The following is a 25,644-nucleotide window of genomic DNA, read 5'->3' on the forward strand; positions in this document are numbered from 1 at the left end:
GAGCTCCTGAGATAGCTCAATGACCTGATTAAGATAGCAGTGAGAAATCGTGTTCTCTGTCCAGCTCTACAGGATTTTCTCATGAATTGCTTTGTTAACTTGGTATATAGACACTCCCTCCTTAACACAGATCTCATGTAGGCAGTCCTGAGGAATATGCAGATACTACGAGGTCTCCTTACTTTCATAAGACTGGAAAGAACAGTATCCATAGGTCTGTAAGATGGAACTGAAAAGTTAACATACATTAAATTAAATATTATGTAGAAGAAAAAAGACCTGAAACCTCTGGATCTCCAGAACGTTGCAGATTGTTACAGAAGGTCATCAGGAAAACGTGATAACATCTAACACTAACTCACTCCTGAAGTTTGGGAGCAGCTTCTTTAACAGCTTATAGTCTCAAAAACCTTAAACTGAAACCCCCTAATAAACTCACACCCAGGCCTTTACCTTCACTTTAATATAAACTCTCAGAATTTGAACCACTTTTCTAGCTTCTCTCCATTCCTGTAACACATGAAACAAAGCATTTAAAAAATGTATTCCTTTAGTAACAGTCACAGCCAGCTCTGACGCATGCTGTGAGGACAGAAAGCCCTGGCAGCGCAGTGGGGTCAGCAATGGGAGCACCAGTGACAAAGCACTGCCAGGCTTGCTGGGGCTTGTACTCTAGCTCCCACAAATAATTTATTCTTCCATAGGAGAGAGGATTCTTATCTGCAGCCAGGTTTTTCTTGTTCTGTCTGTTAAAAATATTCCTTTGACTTCTTCCTTTGCCTTTTTTTGCCAACTATTTCTCTCAGGCTTCCATTCCTTTCTTTCCCTCTATGTGCCTGAACATTATCTTTCACCTATTTTAGTTTTCCTCACTTTCCTGTAATTTCTCTCACATGCATCCAGTCCCTGATCTTGCACACCATTTGCTTGAATATCAAGGAGAGGACAGGGACTTGCCAGCCCAGCAGAAAGGCTGATGGTTCCCCAGTCTTATGCCCTTATTTTGTTTGTTCTTTTCAAAGTTCTACTTCATATTTCCCTGCTTGCATTTTAGTGTTTGAAGGGTCAACATCCTGTCAGCAGGGTTTAGAAGACAGAAAAGAAAAAAATCACAAAGACAGAAATACAGGAAGTTAACATAGGAAGGTCTGAAGAGATGTCAGAAGATGTGCTGGAGGGATGCTCCCCTTTAGCTCTGAATCCTGTTTTAGTGACTATCTTGCAGCTTTTACGTCTGCTTGCTGCCTACAGCTCTATAGGTCATCAGCAGCAAACTGTGGAGGATGTAAGAAAAAAAAATGCAGTCCGTGCCATTATTCTCAGTTTGCATTGAAAACATTCTGTGGATATTATTTCCAAACACCTGGGGAACAGTTCCCACTGCCTGTTCCTGTTAAATGGATGGGAATGAACAGACACCAGCCATTAAAGCTGCCGAAAACATGTTCTGGTGCACACTATCAAAAGAAAGGTGTCTGCTAAAAAAGCCTCTCTCGTTTCACCGCCCGTGAAAAATGAAGAGCAGGATGGCAAAGGGTGTTTGCACAGGCACTTAGCCAGGAAACTGTGTGTTTTCCAAGGGTACTGTCATTCGGGGTGCACATCTCTGATTTTCATGAGCTCCCTCCCTCTTTTCTCATACCCCTGTAATTTCATCCAGAAATCTATCCGTAGGTGAGTAAATACATTCAGTTTTGCACGTTGTATTCAAATGCTGCCTCTTTGCTTTAGGTAAGTGCTACCACACTGAGGCCATTTGCAGGAATTTTACACAGCCAGATAAACAAATGCAAGCCCCTTAAGGAAACACATGAACTGCAGGAGAGTTTCACAGAGAATCCTTAGCAAAAATCTACATAAAGAGACTACAGAACAATTCTCTACAAACCTTCTGTGAAATGCAGCATTGCTTATTAGCAGGCTTGATGGAACAGCTCGTGAGATAGAAAGTCTTGTCACTTTATTTTGTGCGCTTCCCTGCATCTTAAGTTGCAGCTTCGGATCCCTCAGGATCATGTGAGGCTGGGTTATATATTAGAGAGCTGTGCTATAGTGCTGCGAGCGTGTAAGCCTAGCAGCTGGGTAGTGTTATGGTTGCTGCTTTCCTGTGCTAAGCTGATTTACTTGTTTAAGGTCTGACCTCATCATCCTGTCAGTATGGATCCCCACCTATACAGTTAGCAGCAGCTTAGCATCGGCTTGAAGAGCTTGCAGTATATTAATCAGAAGAGAGAGGGAGAGAGCTCCTCGTATTTGCTCTTTTGTTGTCTTTTCATAAGAAGAGGAGTTGAAACAGAAGAGATAACAAAGAATCCATTTCCTTTCTGAAAGAATAGGCTTTTTTGTCCTCTTTTTTTTTCCTTCCTCCTGGAAAAAATGTCAGTATCTGGCAAGAAGGAGTTTGATGTGAAGCAGATCCTGAGGCTCCGCTGGAGGTGGTTCAGTCACCCCTCGCAAGGCTCCACAGGCACGGGGGGCTGCCATCAGCAGGAAGGATATGAGCACAGAGGGACACCGGTTCAGAACAGGTTGAAGAACCACACTCGGGACAGAAATGGGCTGAAGAAAAACAGCAGTCCTGTCCACCACAACATACTGGTCCCTGTGCCAGGTCCAACCCCAGTGCACCACCGATCTATTCAAACCTGGCACCAGCAGAATCTCATAGAACAGCTTCGATCAAACGAGGATATCCCTAAAACAAGCACTGAGGAAAACTGTCTCAAAGAAGATCCAAGTAAAACCACACAGGAGTTGCAGATGATCACAGAAGAAAATTCAGATGAATCTGCAGAGAGGTAGGAGTTTTAAAGTCTGCACTTTAAAAGCCATACTTCTAACCAAGTTATGTCCTGGGGTTCTGTCTTTGCTTTTAACCAGAGTTCTTACTGCATTAGTCTCACATTATCTATGTGCACACCCACACTCAGACGAACAGGAGCAGCTTCATGTTAGGAAAATGAACAGGAGCACTGTTGCTGATATCTGCCTAGAATACATCATTTCTTAGCTAGTCCTTAAAACCAAAATCTGCCAGCTTGTCACAGTCTCCTTGTTACAGTTTTTGTGTGCCTGGATCTACTCTGTTTAAGTGCAAGGAGAAAAGGAGCCTTCTGAAACAGTGTCCTCATTCTGACTTTATCAATGGGTGCAACTTTGACAAATGGGAGCTGCAGGAGGTGCAGTCTGGGGGGTTGCCATCGATCTGCCACATTTCTGACAGCTTTTGTTTTTAGTGCCTTTTTGGCAAGCGTAATTAACCTTGAACTCAGTGGAAAGGAAGCATCATTACTTGCTTTTTATAAAGCTTTATCTGAGGTCACAGTACTCTCACGTGAATCCTTTCTGCAAGGTCAGGTGAGAAAACATTACAGCTCTGAGACCTTAGAGATGTAAGTACAAGGGAAGAGAATATTAACAGCAGTTATTTGATCAAGTGTGCCTTTCATTTTTCACTTTTATTGTAATTGTTATTTTTAAAACTGATGCCAGTATTATTAGCTTACAGAGCAGCAGCTTTAGCCCACCCTTACCCCACCTTGGACTCAAATGATGCGTTTATAATGTGATTATTTGCACCATTTGACGAGATAGCCATCAATCTTTGGGGGTATTTGAGGCATCTTGCATTGAAACACAAATCTATCTTGACATAGTTTCTCTCAGTCAAACCAAAGCTGACATTTTGTGTATTTTTAGCAGTCATTATTTTTCAAGTTGTACATCTGGTGGAGGGAACATTTGCAGATGAACAGAAGAAAATGCATTCCAAAATGTCATTTTAGAAACAGTACCTGTAGCCCATCTGTATTTCATCAAATCATTACAGAATGGAATCAGTGAGGTGTGTGATAATTGTGCACTAGTCTGTCACATGTGAGAAGTACACTCTTAGTACAACATTTGGAATGACAGTACAAATCTTCGGGGGAAAAAAGAAAGTCATTTTAGGCACATTTTTAAATGAAAGTAAATTTCATTTGAAGAAAAATAAGGAGCACCTAGCACTCAAAATAAGATTCTGTATCAGGTGAAGAAGGAGGAGAAAAAAATCATCATCATAATCAATTCAGTTTGGAAGCCAGTGCTCCTAAAATAACACGTGACAGTTTCCCCAGCTACACTTAAACTTTCTGCTAAGACCTCATGAAGCTTTGTGCCTCCATTCTCATTCAAATTTCAGTTTTACTGTTGAGCTATTTAAGTTTGCAACTTCCGGAAAAGTTTGGGGAAGGTATCTACCACACAAAGCATTGTTAGATTCAAACAGGGGTGTTTCTGGGATCAGTGAAAACCCTGTCACACACGTTGTAGGTTAAAATCTTAACACACTCCCCCCTTCAAAGGCTGAATTTGTGAGAAATTGTTTGGAAAGTGATTCATGACTGTAAGTTTCTCTACAGTTAAGGTGCTATTTCAAGGAAATAAAAGAGATCCTTAAAGACACCTTAAGATAGCTCAGGTATCTTAACTATGTACCAACAGAGATCATTGAGTAAATCACCATTCTCTTGCCCTGAAGCACCCAGCACAGGCCACAGATGAATTAGTATGCTCCTTTATTGGGAAGAAATTAAATGCTGAGAAGAAGAAATCAAGAGAAGCAGACCTGTATCTCTACCTATTTATATCTAGTTGCTGGATATAATGTAACTCTTTGGGATGATGCATTATCCTATACCCCTGAAATAATTTTGGGTCTCCTTTTCCCTTTAGAAGTTCCAAACAGTCACAGTCGATTGTAATCAACAGGATCTGCTACTAATTAACACATCTGAAAAAACAGCTTCTGCAGGATCCCTCCTCCATAAACCATGAGCTACACAATTATTGCAGCATAATTCACTTTCATATCTGAGGATTCCAGAGACAATCTGACACAAATCTATCTTTCATTCCATAGAATCTAATCCAGTGAGTTTGCCTCTGCCTGTAGGAGTTCCCTTTCTCGCTGAAGTCTCAAGCCACATGTCACTTGGACATTGAAAATAGTAAAAAAGGACAGAAAATGAGGCAAATAACTCAATCTCTATGAAAACAATTTCTACCAGTGGCTTAATGGTTCCTACAAAAAGCTTTGGAAACATGGAAGCAATATTCTCCTTTTCTGCAGAAAAACTTGAGCTGTCTTTCTCTAGAAACCTCAGGACTTAATGCTTTCAGTGACAGAGACACAGCACCCTGAGCTTTGATGAAATAAGGCTTGTTTAGTGAGAAAGAAAGGGAAACTAAGAATATTCCAACCAGCACTTCCACTTTGAACATACCACCATCAACATGCTTGTTTCTGCTGCCTTCCATCTTTCCTGGTTATTTCTTGGTACTCCCAAATTAAATAGCAAGACCCAAAGAAACCCTTCGACCTCCAGGTGTTTTTCCTGAACGGTATCCTGTGACATGACCAAGGAAGTAAATGAGGAGTTAAGTGACCAAAACTCTCTTGTTTTGTGGTACTAGTAGCCAGCTAAGATGTGACCAATCACTAAATGCTAGGTGCATAACAAATGAAGTGCTTAATGTTAAGCAAGGCCTCCCAGCCTGCCGAGGGACTGTACTATCCAGTGCTGCTAAGGGAACTTACTCCACAGGTACCAAACAGCCTTCTAGAAGCATCTACAATGATGGGCTCTGACTTGTAAATCCTTATGGAAGTTGCACACATTTCATTGACCTAATCCAGTTCCCACCAATCTGTTCCTTGAATGAGGACTGGGAGCCTTTCACAGCTGAAAACCAGAGAAATTGGCTAAAACCTGAACAGCTACCAAGTTATTTCATTTGTACATTGTTTTTCCCACTATAAAATATTATGGTAGTACTCCAAACCTGCAGAGCCCAGCAATGCAAACAAAAAGCAAAGGCCTTCAAAGAGTTTAGGTTTGGCTTCAAGTAAGTAGGAGCTTGAGTGAACTCTGAAAGAATGCATGGTAAATAAATAGCAGCTTAGTTCTGATGCATTTTAAGCAGTTGATGACCACCTCTGATCTTCCCTGTCTGGAATCTTTTGAAGTTCCAGGCTCCTTCTTTGGGGAGACCTTGAAGCAGATGCACTTCTTTCCAAGAAAGTGGTTTGTCAGTGGTCCAGAGACAGCAGGAAAGACTGAGGATTTGACTACTAGATTTTAGGTTGTTCTTGTGTGCAGCAGATGAACACAGACTTGTGCTTGCAACCCAAAAAACCCTGACACTTTCTAGTAAGAGGAACTCTTGCTACTGAATTACCTTGATTAGGTGATGAAGTTTGGCCTCGGCGGCATGATTGTATTGACCTTTGAATGTGAGCACTATGCAGAGTATTTATCAATGTGCTACACTGCCACATCCATTTATGCATGCTTGCTAGGAGATAGATTGTGACTGCAGAAGTACACTGTTGAAGCCCAGGTGTGCTGGTGTCAGATGTCAATAATGAGTGTGGCATCCAGTCATCATTTTTCTAATAACATGGTTGAAGAATTGCTGCCACACTCTAGTTTGGGTGACAAAACCTGGCTTTGCTACAGATATGTGCTTTCTACTCTCCCTAAATGAGACCAAAATAGGCTTCTAACTAATTTCAATAACATCTTTGGGTGTCCTAATCGGAGCAGTGAGTGCTGAGGTACACAGAACCAGGTCGTTGGGAGAAGTGTCCTCTCAGCAGAGGCAATGCCCTTTCTGTAGTGGCTCTTTATGATGTTTACTTATTTTGATAGTTCATCTTAAGAGATGAAAACTCATCTAGTTGTCTTCCTTTTTCTTTGTTGTTAGGAAATAACTAACAGACCATTTCCCTCACTGTCAGATTGATGTACACACATATTCATGACTGGTTTGGGTAACTGTGACACAGATCAAGGACACATGGTGTCAGGGTGCCTTCTGCGGAGCACTTTTTGGGGGGAGAGCCATTAGAGTACACATTCACCACGTCCTCTACAATTTGTAACAGATACTCACTGAAATGCTATCTGCTTAATTTTTCAGCACAAAAACCCCACAAACCCAACCCAAAAAACCCCAAACCAAACATTTCCAAAAGAGGAAACAGGTGCTAATTTTGCTGGTGAAAAAGGAACATATGAATTCTTCTGTGAAATCATTGGGCAAAGAAGACTGAGAAGGTTTTTTTGCACTAAGAGTCCAGGTGTGGGTATCCAAAGAAGCTGAGTCCTACCACTAATTCAGAGGAATGATAAAAATGACAGGACATGCAGTAAATGGAAGGACTAAGATGTATCTTTTGCAAAGATCACAAGGCACTGCCTTCAGAGTACATCATGCCACTCTTTTCCCGTCATGAGTAAGACTTCAGCTTCGTGAACCACCCCTGATGCTTAAGGTAAAAGTTTAGAAATTATTATTGCTAATCTCACACAGCAGCAGCAGCTTTGCTTTTAAAAAGAAAGCATAACTGCCCCAATTTTATTTCTGCCAAACATTCTGAAGATCTTAACTTTCACAAAAGAATGGTTATGGACATTGTAAGGAACACTGGCTATCTAGTCAGACGTCATGCTGATCCTTCCATGACAAAGCAGGATCACCTAAATTTGTTTTCTGCATTCTCTAGAGCACAATTTAAGCTCATTATTTCCTTGATCTTTGCCCCAGGCTATTGATAGCATATTGTTCCCCTTATTCTTCTTACTCCCACATTAGTCTTCTTTACAACATCCTTTCAAGTGTTTGAAAATTGCTGTAAGCCTCAAGAGCTGCACTTCTGGCAGTCTTTTTCCAGAAGTCCTATGCTAGACACAGATGGTAATTTGCATCATTCTCCTGACTCTCTGAAGCATCTCTCTGTACTTGCAGCACTGTAGTCAGACCTGGGTATGTTGTGGGTAAGGTCTGGCAATTTGGGTGCAGAGTGCAGGACTACCTGCCTGTCATTCTGACTAAAAATCTGTTTCAATATCCTGCTCAGTGTTTTTTCAGTCAACAGCCCTGTGCCTGCCTTGTGATTCATGTGAAACTCCAGACCCTGTACCAAGGACCTGTTCCCTAACCATCTGTACATTTTTGCAGTTATTTGTTCCTGGATATAGTACTTTGCACAAATAAATTCCCTCTTAGGTTTATGAGATAAGGTCTCCAATTTGCTGAGTTAATATTCAGCTCTGATCCTTTTTAATGTCTCCAATTTGCTGATTTAAAGTCCAGTTCTGATCATATGCTCCAATATACTTTCAGATCTTCTCTGCTGGGCATGATATTATATTGTAATAAAATTCAGTCAAAGCTCTCTCTTTCTGTCCTTCTCCCTCCAAGTAATTTAGAACATTTATGAGAAGTCATAAGGGGGTTGGCCTAGATGATCTTTGGAGGTCCCTTCCAACCCAGACCAACTTTAGTGGAAAGTTCCTTAGGAACTCAGTATGATTCAGCTTTCTATTTATCAGTGAATCATTGACTTCAAAGTTTCACACCTGTTCCACAACAGTTTACTCCAAACAGTGTTTCAGGCTGAGTTAGTACCATAGCTGTTATGAGGCACTGTCAATTCAGATTCTCATGTCCAAGCTACAAATGACAACTACTTCTTTCTGAGCTCTCCATAACGCCCACTACACTCTACTAATGATGGGCTTCAGTTATTTTGACTTGCTACTCTCGACAAATCCTTGCTGACTGTTAGTCATCTCTTCTATTTCTAACTGCTTAGAAAAAATTATTATATTACTTTTACACTGTGGAATTCAGCAAGAAGTAAGAACTGGGGAAAAAAACGACACTTCTGCCCTGTGGAGAATGTTGTGGTTTATTTAATCCTAGTAAGAATTGAATATATCCTTCAGCAGTGTATTTTCAAAAGATGATTTAATGCCAGTGTGCTATGGATGGCCAAAATGTTTCATTATTACCTGAAGGACAAGTGAAAACTAATTGTCTTCTAAAGATGACCTTTAACTAAAGTTCAAAATATGAATTTGAAACTGCAGACATTTGAAATGGGTTATGTTAGCTGCTGTAGCTGATCCCTCAGAAGTGATGCTTGGACAGCTCCTGTGGCCTGTGGAGGCTCCTGCACAGTGGAAGAGCACGTTGCAGCAGGGGTGTGGGGGTGACATTCTAGGCAGTGAGGGTTGATGTATACCCCATTGGCACCAGTGAGCTGCTGCATCTGCTAATGCCAGAGATTACTTTAGGCTTGCTTATGAACCGAACAAAGGCACACATGGCACATGAAATAACAGTGGCATTAAGCTGAGCTTTAATGGCATTTAACAGAAATTCACTCACAACTGACTGAACAATTATATGAGAGTAAGCAAGACAACTTTCCTTTGATATCTGATGTTTGCTCAATGTAGAAAATTTGTGACTGTGTATTTAAAAGTGGCCTCTGATGCAGGGTTTTAATATAATAGCAGAAGCACCTTGTTCCCAGAAGTCCATACTACACAAGGAGAGAGAGGACTTCTCAGCCAACAGTGATCAATGAAGTCATTCCAAGTAAACAAATGCTGTTGCCTCATCAGAGAGCCCTTGATATAAGAGTTAGAATCAATGTGTCTCAAAGACATCTTCAGCAGGTTTTATCCTTACTATCCCTTTCTGTTACAACACCTCATGAGGAAGTTGAAAAGGCAAAAAGTAGGTGAAATTACAGTGGCTAGAAACAGTTATTTAAAAATAAGGGAAGGAGTAGGTTTGTGTTTTGAAGTTAATTTGATATTTAGCCCGTGGAAAGAGTGGGCATTTCTTGAAAAGATTGGGGGGTTGCACGAGTTCACAGAGTGAATCATAGAATAGTTTATGCTGAAAGGGATCCCTGGATGCCATCTATTCTAACCCTGTCCCTACAGCTCCCAGTCAAGAAGGTTAGCATGCAGAATAATCTGACTTCCTGCAAAGACATGATATTTTAGAAGGCTACATTTAGCATGCCTAGCTTTCAAAGATGAATTATTACAGGCAAGGGGGAGAAAACCCCATCATTTAATACAATTATCTGAGTTTCTTAAATTACTTTTAATTTCAAAATAATTTCTTTATGATTCAATTATCTTCTCATTTCCACTCCATACAACTTGCTCTCAGCAAAGACAGCTGTTAAATTACTTTTTAAAGAGTTATTATTCTTTTTAAAATCACTTCTTAATGTCTCCAGAAAAAGTTAAGGAGATGATTAAATGCATGCAGAGCAGTTTCTGCAGACACACTGAGAACATGAAATTGTAAGATCAACAGGAAATCATCAGGACGTTGAAGGATTCTTGGAAAAGGGGGAGAGAGTTTGCTTGATTGGAAAGCTAGACTGCCTTCTGAAAGAAATTAATAGTGAATGTTTGTGTGGCTGGATTGTTTGGTTTGGAGCATTACTAAAATCTTCCACACTTAAAGAAATAAAGGGATTTTTCTTGTTGTTGTACTCAAATAGCTAAGCTCTCCCAATATACACCAGTTCAGCCTAGTGCCTTTATTTCTGCTAGAAGAAAGCAATGACATTATTTTAAAAGAATGGCTATATCAGGTGATAAGATAAAGAATGTAGCTGGTGTCTGCCATACCTGCAAGAGTGCAGGCTAAATGAATACAGAATGAAGCTGAAGTACTGTGGGGATTCACAGAAATAGCACAAGGTAAGAATAGGAAACAAACTTCAAAAATAACCTCTAAAACAAAGCTATAACAAAACTGCCCTCCCGTGTGAAATCAGGCTCAACCTCAGTGACTATCATCACCCACACTGCCATGAGGACTTCGCCCACAGCTCTGACAGTAAATATTCTCCTAGTCCACCCCCTTCCCTCCTTTTCCAAGCAAAAGTTGAATAGCCAGAACTCAATTCAAAGCTAATTAAACCAGATAGGACCAGACTTCTGAGCCTGGCTCTTTCCAACAATTCTGCCCATCCAATAATTATTACTATAAAAGATCTTTCACTTCGTTCTAGTAACTGTTTTCTATTCTACACCATAGGTCAGGCTATTTAACTCCAAAGCTCTCTGCTGCTCACAGGTAACAAGGATAAGCAGAAGCATTTCCGTTTAGTATTCAATGGCTACTTTCATTTGAGGTTGAAATATCTGAGATGGTATCTAAAGGACTACAGCTCTGCAATGTTTTGTCAGGAAAGAGGCAGAGTGTTCTCCTGCTGTGCTCTACAATTGTACAAGGCTGCCTTGCTCAGAGATGAAAGAGCACACAAAGACTACATGGCTCAAAGCTTGCTTCAGTGTTTTCTCAGCTAAAACCCATTTAGGATCTATATATCTTACCAGCATATTGACATTTGATTTAATCAATTTCAAGCTCTCTCTGCCAGCTCCTAACTTTGTAAAGGTGTGACTTGATGACTGGTTGTATAGGGAGCTGAAAATCAATTTCTGTGGTTTGTGCCTCAGATTTGTTGCTTATTTCATATATAACTTCAGAGAAACCACTTAGCCTCTTGGTATCACAATTTACTCATGTAAAAGATATCACTGAATACCTCTTTTCCATAAAGACACACTAAGAATGGATTAGGGTTTGCAAATAGCAGAATTTCCCTGAGAACTGCTACTAAAATGCCAAGTGGATGCCTGACTGATGCCTGCACATTCTGACCAATGCATTATATGATACAGTTGCAGGGTTTACCCTCGCGTGGCAATAACAGCACAAGAATCAAAGTCCACTACTTTAACTAGAAGTTCCCTGTTATGCTAAGCAGTAGAGACCTCCAACATACTTATAATAAAATGTTTTCAACATCAAGAAAAAGGAATACTTTGATAAAGTGGACAGCCACTGTCACCATTCTCTCTGCTTCAGTCTACCTGATAAATCAGAAGGCAAGATGAAGGGAGGCATTCTTGCAAGAAAGGAGCAGTTTCAAAGCCTGGTCATTTTAATAGAAGCTGAAAAAATGAAGAACCCTATTGAACTGGGCAAATATACCTTGATTTAAATGGAAATTGTGAGCAAACCACTAAGATATCCTAGGAGTTGGAGAAAAGCTATTTTAAGCTATTACATATGGCTTGCGTTGCTAGGGAAACCTCTCTTCCAGTGTTCATTTAGCACAGATGCTCAGGAAAGCTCTGTGTCTCCATGTCAGACTATTTCAGAATGCTTCAGAATGTGAAGAAATAGAGCTGCAGATATACACATGTGCAGATAAAAATATCCCTGCAAATTTGTCTTAGTCATGTTCTGCATCTTTGGGTGAAGTCAGTCCTTTCCATTTCTGCCATGATAAATCAAAAGCTTTGCCATTAACCCTCTCTCTTTCCAGACTGAAGATGTTTTTTCAAACAGGTCCTTCAGTTTTATCCATTGGGGTTCATGGCTTAGACAGTCATCTATTTGGAGCAAAAGATTTACTTTTGCCATATTAAGCAGTGAAAACTCACTGAAAAGGCCAGCACTGGTGACACCATTTCTGTCCTCCTTTTTCACCCCAGGGCAGCTGTGGCTTGCCAAACCGTATTATAGAATCTGCTCCATGCAGACTTTACTGCCACCACGGTCTGCATTTCCCCCTGACCTCTTCAGCTGCAGTCTGTCATGATCAGAGACTCACCTGCCTGCGTTGAGCAGGCAGAGGGGCTCTGACCTTGTGCATGTCACTGAGCATGACAGTGTGTGCTGCCCTTTCTGTTTCAGAGAGCAACAGCCCCATGCACTTAGAAAACACAGAACTGGAATTCTTCAACAATAATGACTCTCTTGAATTTTGCAGTATTTTAGTTTCTTTGGTTTAAGAGACCAAGGGGAATGGCAAATGATTTCTGTCTACCATTATCCACTCCTGGATCCCTCCACAATCAGAGTGCCCTCTCACTCTCTATCCAGGCAAGGTACTTATAAACTGCATTAGAACTGTTGATGAATTCAGCAGTGTGAATGGTAACCCCTGTGCAGGAAGGACCTGCAAGAGCACACAGGATCAAGCACTGGAGACACACGTACACGCAGCCACGGAACAGGCAGGTAACTGCTCTTATGAGCAGCTGCAAGCTCAGGAAGCAGCTTGTAAGAGTTGCGTTATTGGCCATTACAGTATGCCAGGAACCAGTACAGTGAGTATTAAACTTAAAAGGCCTTGAAGTTTTGCTTACAATTTAACAACATTTTTCAACTAGAATCCTTCTCAACAAAACCATAAAAATAATATAAAAATAGCCAATAGGTTTTTTTAAAGTAAAAAAGCTACAAATGAAGCCTGTTTATGGATGTGCTGTTGCAGGAACCACATAATGTGCTGGTAGAGGCACCTGACTTCCATTTACTCAATAAAGCAATAAGATACCTGCTGATAAAGAAGAGAATAAAGACATACTCTGACTATGGTGTTCTACTGCTTGAGATGATGTTTACAATGGCTATATATTGATCTAAACAAACATAACTATAGAACCCAAAGCTGCCTGCATTGCCTATTTGCAAACCTCACTTTTTAAATATCAGAGGGTAATGTATGAACAAGAGCCAGTTAAAGATATTTAGAGTCTTAGCATTACCACAAGATGTTTAGGCTAGGTAGGAAAGAGTCAGAAACTGAGTCTTGCTACAAAGCAATTGGAGTAATGAAAGCCACCAGCGATTCTGGACATGACAACTACAGCCTTCTGTAGAAAGCTCCCTGTTTTGTCCTACACTGCAGAATTTTGTGCTTTTTTTCTGGGTCATTCAGTTTACAGAAAACTATGTGTAAAGCCAGAAATTTTCTTCTGTGCCATTACTTACATCTCCCCCAGCCCTCATTCTGTGTGCTAGTACAATTGCTTAGGATGGACTTTTGATCTTTCTGTCTGAGATGCTTGACCTAGTAAAATCATCCAGCAGAGCAGCCAACTGGGTCTCTTGCTATATCCTGTCAGAGTGGATTTACAAGCAGCGTAAGACAGCTTCCTGGGAAGCTACAGCATTGTGATTGCACAGAAGACACACTGCTCAACTGGAACACAAACAAGCAGTGAGATAAGCACAGAAAGGAACAAGGCTGCAAGTCAGGAGTAAGTTTTGGTCTTGCTTATTTTTTTTTCCATTCACTTGAAGGACCCCCACAAAAATTTAGAGCGACCTGGTGTCACAGTATGCCAATGAAATTGATCAGCATGATGCTCCCATGGGATGCCACCAAGAACCAGAGCTCATACATGCCTCTTACGCCTCATTCAGTATGCAGGTCATTAACTAGTTGGCTGTTAAAGGTTCCCTTACACTTTTTGTTTCATTTAGTGTGACAGTGAAGTTGAAGTTGAATTTAACATACTTAGCAAAAGAAAAAAGGCAGGACTGGAAGGACAGGTTGGCCTGTTCAGTGGAGCAATAAAGCTCTGATATGTTGCCTAGACAAGATACTTAGCTTTTGTTCTCCATCTGGAATGATTTCCTTAGATGTATTAAGCAATACATCAGGTTGAAACCTCCTTTTTGAATTGTCACAGGTTGTTTTCTTTTGAGTCTCTATAGCTCCTAAAACATTCTTTGTTGCTCCCATGCCATTAAATGAAAAGGCTGTTACTTCACTTCCCCTTGCTAATGCTGTGACACTTTGTAAATGAAATGATGGAAACCCCACAGATTTTTAGCTTTTCTAATAAGTAGCTTTCAACCACAATCATATTTTAAAATAATTTGGAAGAATAAGAGAGCTGAAATGTGAAACTAGCTTCCAGACTCCTAACTTTCTCATCTGTTACGGTTGGATGCGGTGATCTTGAAGGTCTCTTCCAACCTGGTTTATTCTATTCTCATTGGCCATTGGAATGTGCTGCCCAGGGGGATGGGGGAGTCACTGTCCTGGAGGCATTCAAAAGAGGATTGAACTTGGCACTTGAAGCCATGGTTCAGTTAGTCATGAGGCGCTGGGTGATAGATTGGACTTGATGATCTCTGAGGTCTTTTCCAACCTTACTGATTCCATGAAATGGGTTTTTTGGTTGTTGTTTGATAAACTGTTGTTGAGCTCCTAATGGTTTTCCCACGCCCCAGATACTCTCTCTCAAATGCAAGGCCAAGTTCTAATGGACATTATTGAAGGAAAGCCTTTCAATATATTAAGGTCATTTGCACAGTCATGACAAAAAGAAAGGTCAAGACCCTAGCAAAAAAAAGGAAGACAAACCTACAGTAATATTTGTTCTTTTTTTTTCACTAGCAAGATGATATAAGATAACATACTGGCACATGTTTAATTTTGTTATTGTTGTATTAAACCTCAGCAAAAATTGTTACACAAATTCTGGTCACTGGGGACAAAATGACTCCACAGCCATTTGTTTTCTTACTCTTTTATCTCCCACACTCCCCTTTTGGCAACAGCAGTGAAAGGGGATAGCATACATAGGTTGTCCTCCCCACAATCTCTGCTAGCAGGAGTCTTTCTGAAAGGTGCTTAATGAAGTATGAAAGATGGACTTAATTAGTTTGATCTGCCAATAGCCATGCTTGGATTTACAACATTTCCATTTTTGTGCTGTTGCTTGTATTTCTTTTTGTGTGTCCTCTAACTAAACATGTGACAAGCTGACATCCAGCATTTGGTCATTATTCTTCATTTGCACATTCTGACAGCCTGAGACAGTGCTACACAGTGCCTTCTGCTCACATCAGCTTTTGTTCCTCAGAAAGATGCTGTTAAAATACCTAACAATATTGTCACTAGCTACACAAAAGTCGAGCGAGAAGTAGTCAGCCTCACTGAATTTCTCATTCATGACTTTGAATTCCCCTCCAACATAATCATGTAATTTAAATGGTAGATTAGGAGTCACACAATGCAGGAATGACTGCAAAATGCTTCTCGTACTGTTGGAGCCTGCATTAATCAAGACACTGGAATATTCCTGGTAGCTTACACGATACCACATCTTGCAGCATAAATTTCAATGTACAATAACTGAGGGAGCTGGGGTTGTTCAGCCTGGAGAAGACTCTGGGGGGTGGACTTTAGAGCTGCCTTCCTACAGGGATCCAGGAAGGCTGCAGAGAGACTTTTCATAAGGGTGCCTAGAGACAGGACAAGGGGGAATGGTTTGAAATGAGAGAGAGGAGGGTTGCACTGGAGCTGAGGAAGAAGTTCTTCAGTACAAGGGTGGTGAGACTCTGGAATAGGGGGAAGTTGTGGTTGCCTACTCCCTGGGGGTATTCCAGGCCAGGCTGGATGAGGCCTTGAGCAGCTGCATCTAATTGAGAGGTGTGTCTGACCATGGTGGGAAGGTTGGAGGAGATGAGCTCTGAGGTCCCTTCCATCCCAAACAATCCTATAATTCTGTGATATACTACAGGTCATAACTACATACATCATAACCACAGGTCCTAATCATCACTTGTCTAAACAGCACCATGGCTAATGTGTTCAATTTCTATGAAGCTGTTGCTTCCTACATCAACATTTAACCTAATATGTTCTAATCCTGCTTTTAAGTTAGTTCAAAAGCATCTGTTGATATCAGTGTATGGAAATTGATGTTGTTACTAATGGAGCATAGTTAAAGAGTAAGATTCAGTTTTGTAATTTCCTCACCCTCATGTGGCATCCCTTTACCCTTGCCTAGTTATCATGGAATGGGCTGCCTGGGGAGGTGGTGGAGTCACCCTCCTTGGAGGTGTTCAGGAGGAGGCTCGAGAGGGTGCTTGGTTGCATGGGTTAGTTGATTAGGTGGTGTTGGATAATAGGTTGGATGTGATGATCTCAAAGGTCTCTTCCAACCTGGTTTATTCTATTCTAGGTAGTTACAAAAGACTGACATGCAGACTTTGCATCTAATTAATTCTAGCCTTCTTTTCCTTGTAATCTCAACATATCTACTTTAAAGCTTTCTGTCTGGGGATAGTAAGATGAGAGACTTTATGTGCGTGCAAACAGAATAAAACGTGAACTCAAGCTTGGTGAGAGATTTGAGGACAAAGGCAAATGGGTGTTTGAGATAAGCAGCCCCTACCACGCTGGGCATTATACCAGCTAAAGCTAATTTTTAAGATGTTAATAAACATCTTTACCTGAAACCTTTCACTTGGTTATTGTTCTCTATTACATAACATCAATGAATACAATGTGAATTCTCCTGGAGTTTAATGTTCTTGAGTGGTGATTTAAGATGGCATTCATTTAAATGATTAGTCTGAGGCACTCCATGGAATGCAGACACAACCCACTCCTACAGACAGTGTGCTCTCCACACTGATCAGATATTGCTGGGGCTCCAATTCTGAAGGATGTAGCTCATGCTATGGAAATAACTGTTCTTCAGTCATGACATTATAATGTTTCCAGTGAAGTTTCATATTCAGATGAGTTTGAATCAGGAAGAGAACCATTATTTAAATTGAACACTCCTACTATATTATACATTTTAACACTGACAGGTCACAGGCAGGAATGAAGTCCCAAGTTATGCTGTGTAGGCCAAGGGCCATCAGAAGGAAGATTTGCTGATTTTCGCTCCTGTAGTCCTTCTAGGGAACTCAACAGCTAGAATCACCTCACCAAACCCCACTTTATTCAGCCTGTGGATATTTTGCACTTTGGGTATCTATCTCAGAGCTGTGAGTTTTACCCCAGTACAGCTACACTATCATCCCCAGAACTTTTTGGGAAGGCAGTGTAGGGCACTGCATGCAAAGCCCCAGAGGCCAGTAGGACTTGCTCCATGGCTTTTCCCAACCTAGCAGCCTAACTTAAGGCCAGCTGACTCCTCATTTTATTGTTTCTGGAAAATTGTGAAGGGGTCTGCAATAAATTGCTCTCAACAGACTGTGACCCTAGCAGTAAAAGATCAACAGCTGAGGGAGTGCACATGCTAACAAGAACAATCTGCAGTGAGCCTGGAAGATAATGTTATAATTAACCTCCTCTGTTAAAAAAATAAACACACAATTTCCAAAGGAAAACAGCTTACTGAGGAGTGTTTGGATCTATCCCTTATTGTAACATGAAGCCATAAAGGGTCGTACGGTGCTCAGGGTTTGGTTTTCCATTCAAATTACCCCACCAAACACATGCTTCCTATTCATGGGAGGATTCAAATCATGACAACCCCCATTCATCCTGATATGAATCATAATGGCATTCCTCAGTATATTATCATGTCTGGGGGGAAGAAGAAGACTCAGAGCAGCTACACTGCTTTCAGTGGTATGGTGAAGCTCCTGAGTCTAACGATATGCACCTGTACACTTGTAATCCCCCAAAAGGGAAACCTTCTTGTAACTAATGCCAGAGAAAATGGCCAGGTTTGTGTTAACACTAACAAGAAGAAGTTACTAAACCCAGGCAGTTTCAAGAGCTGAGCTCTAGTGGAAATGTCAGTATCAACTTTCAATGTAGACAGGTCCCTCTACCAACTTAAATAATCCTACATTTCAATGCTTAAGTCTTTGTTTGCTACACTAGTTTCTGTCATTTTTACTACCCCAGCAGTCATCAACATGTAGCACAGTTTTCTTTTGGGTCCAAGTTTTTCACCCATACCCTAGACAACACAATCTTTAGCTGTTACATTTACAAAGAATAAATACTCAAGAAGGCAACTGCAGCAGAAATGTTAAGGCAGAGGCTGAAACAGTTACTGATATGGCCCAATTTTATCAGCAAACAGTACAGTAGCCTCAATTTTATCCTTGTTTTAATTGTGTTCAGACAGGGCTAGCTAACTGAAACATTTCTCTTGTTTCTCAGCCAGCTGATATGGTTTCTCTAACAGATGCTACAGCCCTATGATTTTGTGTAAGAAGACAGCATCTCTCAATCTCCAGCCCCATGACATTGCCCAGCAGAGGGTCAGAGCTCAAACAGCTGCACAGGACAGACTCTGCCTATGTGGGGGCTGACTGCAATTCTCTAGAATAAGCAGAAACAATGAAAAGAAAAGAAAAAAATGATGAGTTGCATTGTAAATATTGCTGCACTAACAAACCAAATTGATGAAGCTGCTGTTTTGTCTTATGCCTTGTCACTGCTAAAGCACATGGGGAGTACCACAGAGCTGAAACTACATTGAGGCTTTCAGTTCTGCTAAAGGGCTAGGGGTGCCTAATGGCTACAACTGGTATTCAGTCTGCTGCTGCTGGCTGGTGTGACTTACAGTGCAGAGGTGAGGTGATCTGAAATCAGAACCTGTAAGGGACACTGATAACTGAACTTGCTTAAACTGAATTTCACAACTACTCTGGCAAGTGCATTCAACAAATCTTCATCAGAAAATACAAGTAATAGCCTTTGCAAGAACAACTGCATCTCATCACCTGGGTTTATGCTTCTGTGTTCCTTCAGCTTTATGTTCTGCTTTCTGGCCACAGGCACACTTAAGGAGGAACTTTAAAAACATACTGCATTTTAAAAAGCACATGGCAAATAAATGGCATTTATGTTCTAATTGAATAATGAGGAAAATTTAATTTACCCTATGTATGCTGATTAATGAAGAGTGCTGTGCTGAGTAATGAAGAGTACTTTATGAAGACAGAGAAAAAGATAAAAATAACATAATTCAGATATTTAAGGAATTGTAGGCCTGGAATAAATCAGAAAGTTTGCCACATTAATTCTGCTGACCAGAGAAGAACGAGATTTTACCTGTACACCATTCTGGAGTTACAGCTTGTTTGGGGTCCAGTACAATCTATCTATTACCTCCCCTGTCTTTTCTTAGCCAGTGTTTCATTCAGCAAGTGTGAGCACATCTTTGAAAGGTAAATTTCCTGTAGCTCACTAAGAACAAGTGCAGATGTGACCCTCTGAATTTGAACTCTGTTCCTAAAAAGTTTGTGGCTCACTGCCATGTATTGATGTAACAATGAAACCCTCTTTCTATCATATACTTCTCTGTATTAAATAGACAGAATTTGCCTGGAATGGACTCAGAGCATCACCTGCCTCTGAAACTGAATCCCTGATCCATTTCAGCTGTAGCTCTGCAAGTTACTCCCATCTCTTAGATTTCTTACACTTCAAACATGCCACCCCCTGTTCATACTCTAAGGAATATACATAAATAGTTACCTTGCAACTTAATTTTTACCTCCCATAATATACTACAGCTGCCATTTTGAATCAGCTGTGGAAGATAAACCAGCAATTATAACATTAATATTAACACAGGTAATGGAGCACTTCTTCTTGCTCTCAGTATTTTCTTTGGTCTCTGAAGACCTTTGTCTTTGAAATAATTATGTTAGTGGCATTTCTGCTGTAGTTAAAGGTCATTCTACAAAACATGTGAACAAGTACCCAGGATTGAATGAAACTCTTAGACTTCAAGTCCCTCTGCAAAGATTTTCATCCAAAAAATGACTGCTTTTTATGGGGAGTTACTTACTGCAAGAAACTAGAGCTGTGCATTTGCAATAGGGGCAGTTGAGTATTATTTTAATGGATTTCTGCAAATATTAAGGATAACTGCAAGGTAATACAGCCTTAAATACAATACATAGAGAGAATATAATGAATCTCAACAAAAAAGGTGTTTCTAAACAGAGTTTTCTGAGAAATGTTTAACAAAGCTCAGGAGGTAAGCAGCAAAATGTGACTGTTAGAGTATGAATTTGGCATCAAGCAGCTGATGCACAGCTAATGGGCATATAATCCAATTTTGCAGCTTCTTCATTCTCAATGAAGCACTGAAGGAAAACAAATACAAAAGTACAGTCATTAAAGTCACTGAGACAAATTAATTTTTATAAGCTGTAAACTACAAAGGAGATGCATTATGGGTGAACTTGATTTGCCCCTTTTCACTTTTCATATGGAACAGAAAGACAAGAAAATGCACTTGAAACTGTAATAAAGAGCTTCAAAAGCAAGCTGGAGTTTATTGCACTGATTTGGTGTCTCTCAGTGTGTTTGCAATTAGCAGTACAATTTGAGCTGCCGAGACAGAAACAGGGGTGCACATGCTGTGCACACACAGAATGCACTGGAGGATTTTGGTGCACCAGGCCTGCTCTTTCTTATGGGACATACATGAACAGCTGAGGGCTGACCTACCTCACTTACTCCTGAAATACCACATCCCTGCACACTTCAAATGATCTTACACAGCCTGTGGGCCTGGCAAATGCAAGCCTCTATGAGTTTCTTCACTGAAAGGTTGCCAGGCTAGAACAGGCTGCCCAGGGAAGTGGTTGAATCATCATCTCTGGAGGTATTTAAAAGCTGTGTAGATGCAGTGCTGAAGGACATGTGTCAGCAGTGGCCTTAGCAGTGCTGGGTTAACAGTTGGACTCAATGATTTCAAGGTCCTTCCTAGCATACATGATTCTATGAATACACTGGATTCTGGTGCATCTGAAATATATCAATAGGACAGGGGATCTGCAGGGTTTTGACATGCCAGTGTACAAAAGCTTCCATATTCCAAATGAGCTGTGGAATAGATTTTCAGATGGAAAAAAGATATGTCTGGAAAAAAGATACAGAATAGCCACAGCAAGTGTGGGTTTGCTCTGTACCATTCTGAAAGGCATGGAGAAAAAGTACAATACTTTATTGTGCTGCAGAAGGAACAGAAAATTCTATTGTCTCTCAATTCAATATTCTGATTTCTACTTCCCTTGAATTGTGATTAGCTAGTAAATGAGATGTATTTGAAAATGTGAGACCTAACTTACCTCTATTTTCTGCTAATATTACTGATTCTACCTGGTTTACCTATTTTTACTTCTGTATTTTCTGAATGTAATCCAATATTCTGCTAAACTTAACAGATTAATTTCATGAGTAGATTTTATCTCTCCTAATTGCTTATGAATATGCATTAACAGTATCAAAGACAACTTTTAAATGTAGCCAACCAACTGTCATTTCCTGGCTGGGCTTGGAAATTTAAACCTCAGGTGCTTATAGTTTACTAATATATGATATTAAGGGGAGAATTATGGACTCCTAGAATGGCTTAGGTTGGAAGGGACCTCAGAGATCATCATATACATTCCAAAGGTTATATAATGCATTGCTTTCATCAGCTTTTCATTGGGTAATTTGCCTAGAATTCTGTGGTCCTTGTAAATTGCCTTCTGGTTAATTTCTATTCTTTAATGCCATTTAATGCACAAAGCAAGAAGAGACACAGAAGCAAGTCTTAAAGACGTGATGCCCAGAATTTCAGGCCAGAAGATAATGTAGCATCACAGGAAAGCGTGAGGGGTTTAAATGTATTCTGTTTGTGAGCGATCGGGGGCTGCATTTATCACATCACTGCTGTGAGAACAGTGCACCACTGACACAAAGCTGATAGGAGGTAGGAAAGTCAGTGGCACCAGCTGTGCCAATTAACTGTGGTACACTATGGTTTATGTGCAGCCCTGTAAATAACTTGCAGATACCACACAATAAAAAATGGAAGAAGGCAGAGTAAGAGCAGGGTCTTAAGGGCTTGGTGATTTTAAACGTTTCTGTACTGCCATGTGAACAAAAAGGCTATGAAAAGCAGAGTCAGCAGTTGTAATGCTACACTCATCACACGGCCTCACTCCCTCACAGGCTGTCAACGACCAGCAGCTCCCTGCTTGGCATGAACACCAATGGCTCAGATGAGTATTTCCAGTCCACAAACCACGCAGAGCAAACGTTCCGCAAAATGGAGAGTTATCTGCAGCAGAAGCAGCTTTGTGATGTTCTTCTTATAGCTGGAGACCAAAAGATTCCAGCTCACAGGTATGATTCCCACTATTGTTTACATGTCTTCAAAGCCTGAAATGTCCAAATACCTGCTCAGTTTATGCCTGCCCTGTCTAGTTATCACAGAATGGCAGGGATTAGAAGAGACCTCTGGAGACCATCCAGTCCAACTGCCTTGGTAAAGCAGGTTCACCCAGAGCAAGTTGCCTAGGACTGCAATGTCCAGGCAGGTTTAGAAAGTCTCCAGAGGAAACCCTGCAGCCTCTCTGGGCAGCCTGTTCCAGTGTTCTACCATCTTCAAAGTAAAAATTTTTCCCTTATATTTAGGTGGAACTTCCTGTGTCCAAGTTTGTTCCTGTTGCCACTTATCCTACCACTGGGCACCACCAAAAAGAGTCTGGCCTCATCTTCTTGCCACCTACCCTTTAGCTATTGATAGGACCCCATCTCAGTCTTCTCCAGACTAAACAGCCCCAGGTCTCGCAGCCTTTCCTCATCAGAAAGATTCTCCAGTCCCTTCCTCAAGATGGTAGCTTTCCACTGGACTCTCTCTGGTAGATCCCTGTCTCTCTAGCTATGAAGCAATGTTGACTGTAAATTAGGACATCAACTTAGAACAAACCAATGTGCTCAATATTTCACATTCCTTATTGCAAACAGGATGAAATTCCAATATGAACTATTGACAATGTCCATCTTCCCTTCTTTCTGCTGTCAAACTATAGAGAGATCAGGGAAGAAAATCTGCCCAAACAAGCACTATGGGAGAAAAATAAATTACTAATTACCTTTTTAACTTCATTGCTCACTGCTGTGGGTCCGCCTCCTCTGCTAAAAACAATGTTCCTATTGCAAACACAATTCATTATGTAGTAACTCTGCATTTCATGCATGCTATTGGGATTATGAAGTAATTTGCAGTCCTCTTAAAATGCTTTTATCTCAAGGTTGGTTCTCAGTGCAGTGTCTGATTATTTTGCTGCAATGTTTACAAATGATGTGCGTGAAGCCAAACAAGAGGAGATCAAGATGGAGGGAGTAGACCCTGATGCACTGAAGGCTTTGGTGCACTATGCCTACACAGGTAATTCTTCCTTCACTGCCCACATCACTGTTGTAAAGGACAAGAAAATCTGCTCAACACATACACAACTGTCTCTTCTTCCATTTCATGTCAGTACATAAATACAAGCACAAATCATGCATGGGTGATGTATCTTGCTTCTAGAGAGGATTCAGAAAGATTGCTGCTTACGTAAGAACTTATTCTAGAAGATACACACGAAACATCTAACATGATGGTTGGACTTGATTAGAGAATCACAGAATGGCTTGGCTTGGAAGGGGCCTCCAAAGGTCATCTAGTTCAAAACCCCCTGCAGCAAAGCAGGGACATCTTCCATTAGATCAGGGTGCCCAAAGCCCTGTGGAGCCTGACCTCGAATATCTCCAGGCATGGGGCCTCAGCAACCTCCCAGGGCAACCTGTTCCAGTATTCTGCTGAGCTCATGGTAAAGAGCTTCCTCCTAACATCCAATCTAAATCTCCTCTCATTTCAAACCACTGACCCTTATCCTATCACCACAGACCTTTGTAAACAGTCCATTTCCAGGGGCAAGAATTTATGAGTTCTGGTGGCTTGTTTTTTCTTTTCAGGCAAAATCAGACTTAATACTGTTAGAGCTCCAACAAAACCGTTCCACTTGTTGCATTCCAAATCCATCAAATCAGTTAAGTCTGAATCCTTCTGCAAGGAAGGAAAATGAATGTCTGAATCACAGGACAATTATTTGCAGACTTTTCCAGAGAAGGATAGAAAGTGGGGAGTGGAACCTTTGCAGTAGTAAAGATACAAAGAAAATGACAGAATTTTTTTCTTCCTCTCTATATGCAAACTGTGCAGGTATTCTAGAGTTAAAGGAAGATACTATAGAAAGTTTGCTAGCTGCAGCTTGTCTTCTCCAGCTCTCCCAGGTTATTGAAGTATGCTGCAACTTCCTCATGAAGCAGCTGCACCCTTCCAACTGCCTGGGGATTCGCTCTTTTGGAGATGCTCAGGGCTGCTCAGAGCTGCTGAAGGTGGCACACACATACACTATGGTAAGATAACAACCAACTGCTTTCCAATCATAATGTTAACAGCAAGTGGGAATTTCTCCTGGAAAACATATGGGCCTTGGCAGAGTAGAGCCAGCTGAGCAGGGCTCAGGGCTACTGATCTCTCCAAGACTGATGCAGTGGCTTTGCTCTTCCTATGCTGGCAGGATCCATTCTGTACAGTCCCTGACACAAGGATATCTCTGCCCAGCTCAGTCTCTTCAGGGAAATTTAAGAACTGTGACTGTTACAGAAGAATTGGAAGGAGAGAAAAGCATGCTTAGAAAAACAAATATTCAGTTCTGAGGTTTCATGTTTCAGAGTTTTGCTTTGTGGAAGGACAGACTTATCAAACTGAAATGTGCAGTAGGACTGGTATGTGTTTCTTACAAGAAATGTAACAGGGATTTAACATGGCTAATGCCAAGAGGCAAACAGCACTAGGCCATTCTTATACTTTTTATTCAGCACAAAGAAAATTCTAAAGCTGATTGTAAGGTGAGACACACATAAAAAGAGCCAAAATTAAGAATGTGTGGGAAAGATTTGGAATGCTAAAAAGAAGCACATCCCTGACTGAACATAATCCTCCTCTGGCTCAAAGCAAGAAATGAATATTCAGAGCGTGGAAACAGAAGCAAGATAGCTTGCTGCAAAACCAAATCAAGGGATAAATATTCAGGGCAACAAGATGTGCTATAGCAACTTCAAACACAAAAAGAATAGCAACTGCTCCGCTAGATACAAAAGGAACTACTTGTTAGGAGACACATGGAAGCTTTAGTTTGACATATTAGTGTAGTATGTCAAAAGCAGTTTAGGAGCTTCATAACATTGAGAGCGTTCCAGCAAGAGATTGTACAATTCCACATGCTGAAATAAATGAGAGCAGCATGTGCAGATTGAGGACACTGGTTGTGCTCCTTCCTGTCATGCTAATGAATGGTTTGTTTAGCAGCAATCTAGATTCCTTCTATATTTTAAAGCTGAAAAAGGGCATTTAAGATAGA

The 25,644-nt window shown here is 40.8% G+C and overlaps 1 protein-coding gene across 1 annotated transcript in view; it reads left to right on the forward strand.

The window, feature by feature from the left end:
* Positions 1-2,131: 2,131 nt before the first annotated feature.
* The window catches only part of KLHL4 (kelch like family member 4), a 38,216-nt gene continuing 14,703 nt past the window's right edge, over positions 2,132-25,644 (forward strand). Inside the window, exons 1-4 of the mRNA XM_068157674.1 lie at positions 2,132-2,798; positions 22,400-22,573; positions 23,485-23,621; positions 24,441-24,637. Coding sequence (XP_068013775.1) covers positions 2,377-2,798; positions 22,400-22,573; positions 23,485-23,621; positions 24,441-24,637 — 930 coding nt within the window. The 5' untranslated portion in view covers positions 2,132-2,376. The remainder of the gene's footprint in view (positions 2,799-22,399; positions 22,574-23,484; positions 23,622-24,440; positions 24,638-25,644) is intronic.

The sequence above is a fragment of the Melanerpes formicivorus genome, unplaced genomic scaffold (genome assembly GCF_026170545.1).
Source record: "Melanerpes formicivorus ecotype bairdi unplaced genomic scaffold, bMelFor1.0.p_v2 SCAF_37, whole genome shotgun sequence".
Lineage (NCBI taxonomy): Eukaryota > Metazoa > Chordata > Aves > Piciformes > Picidae > Melanerpes > Melanerpes formicivorus.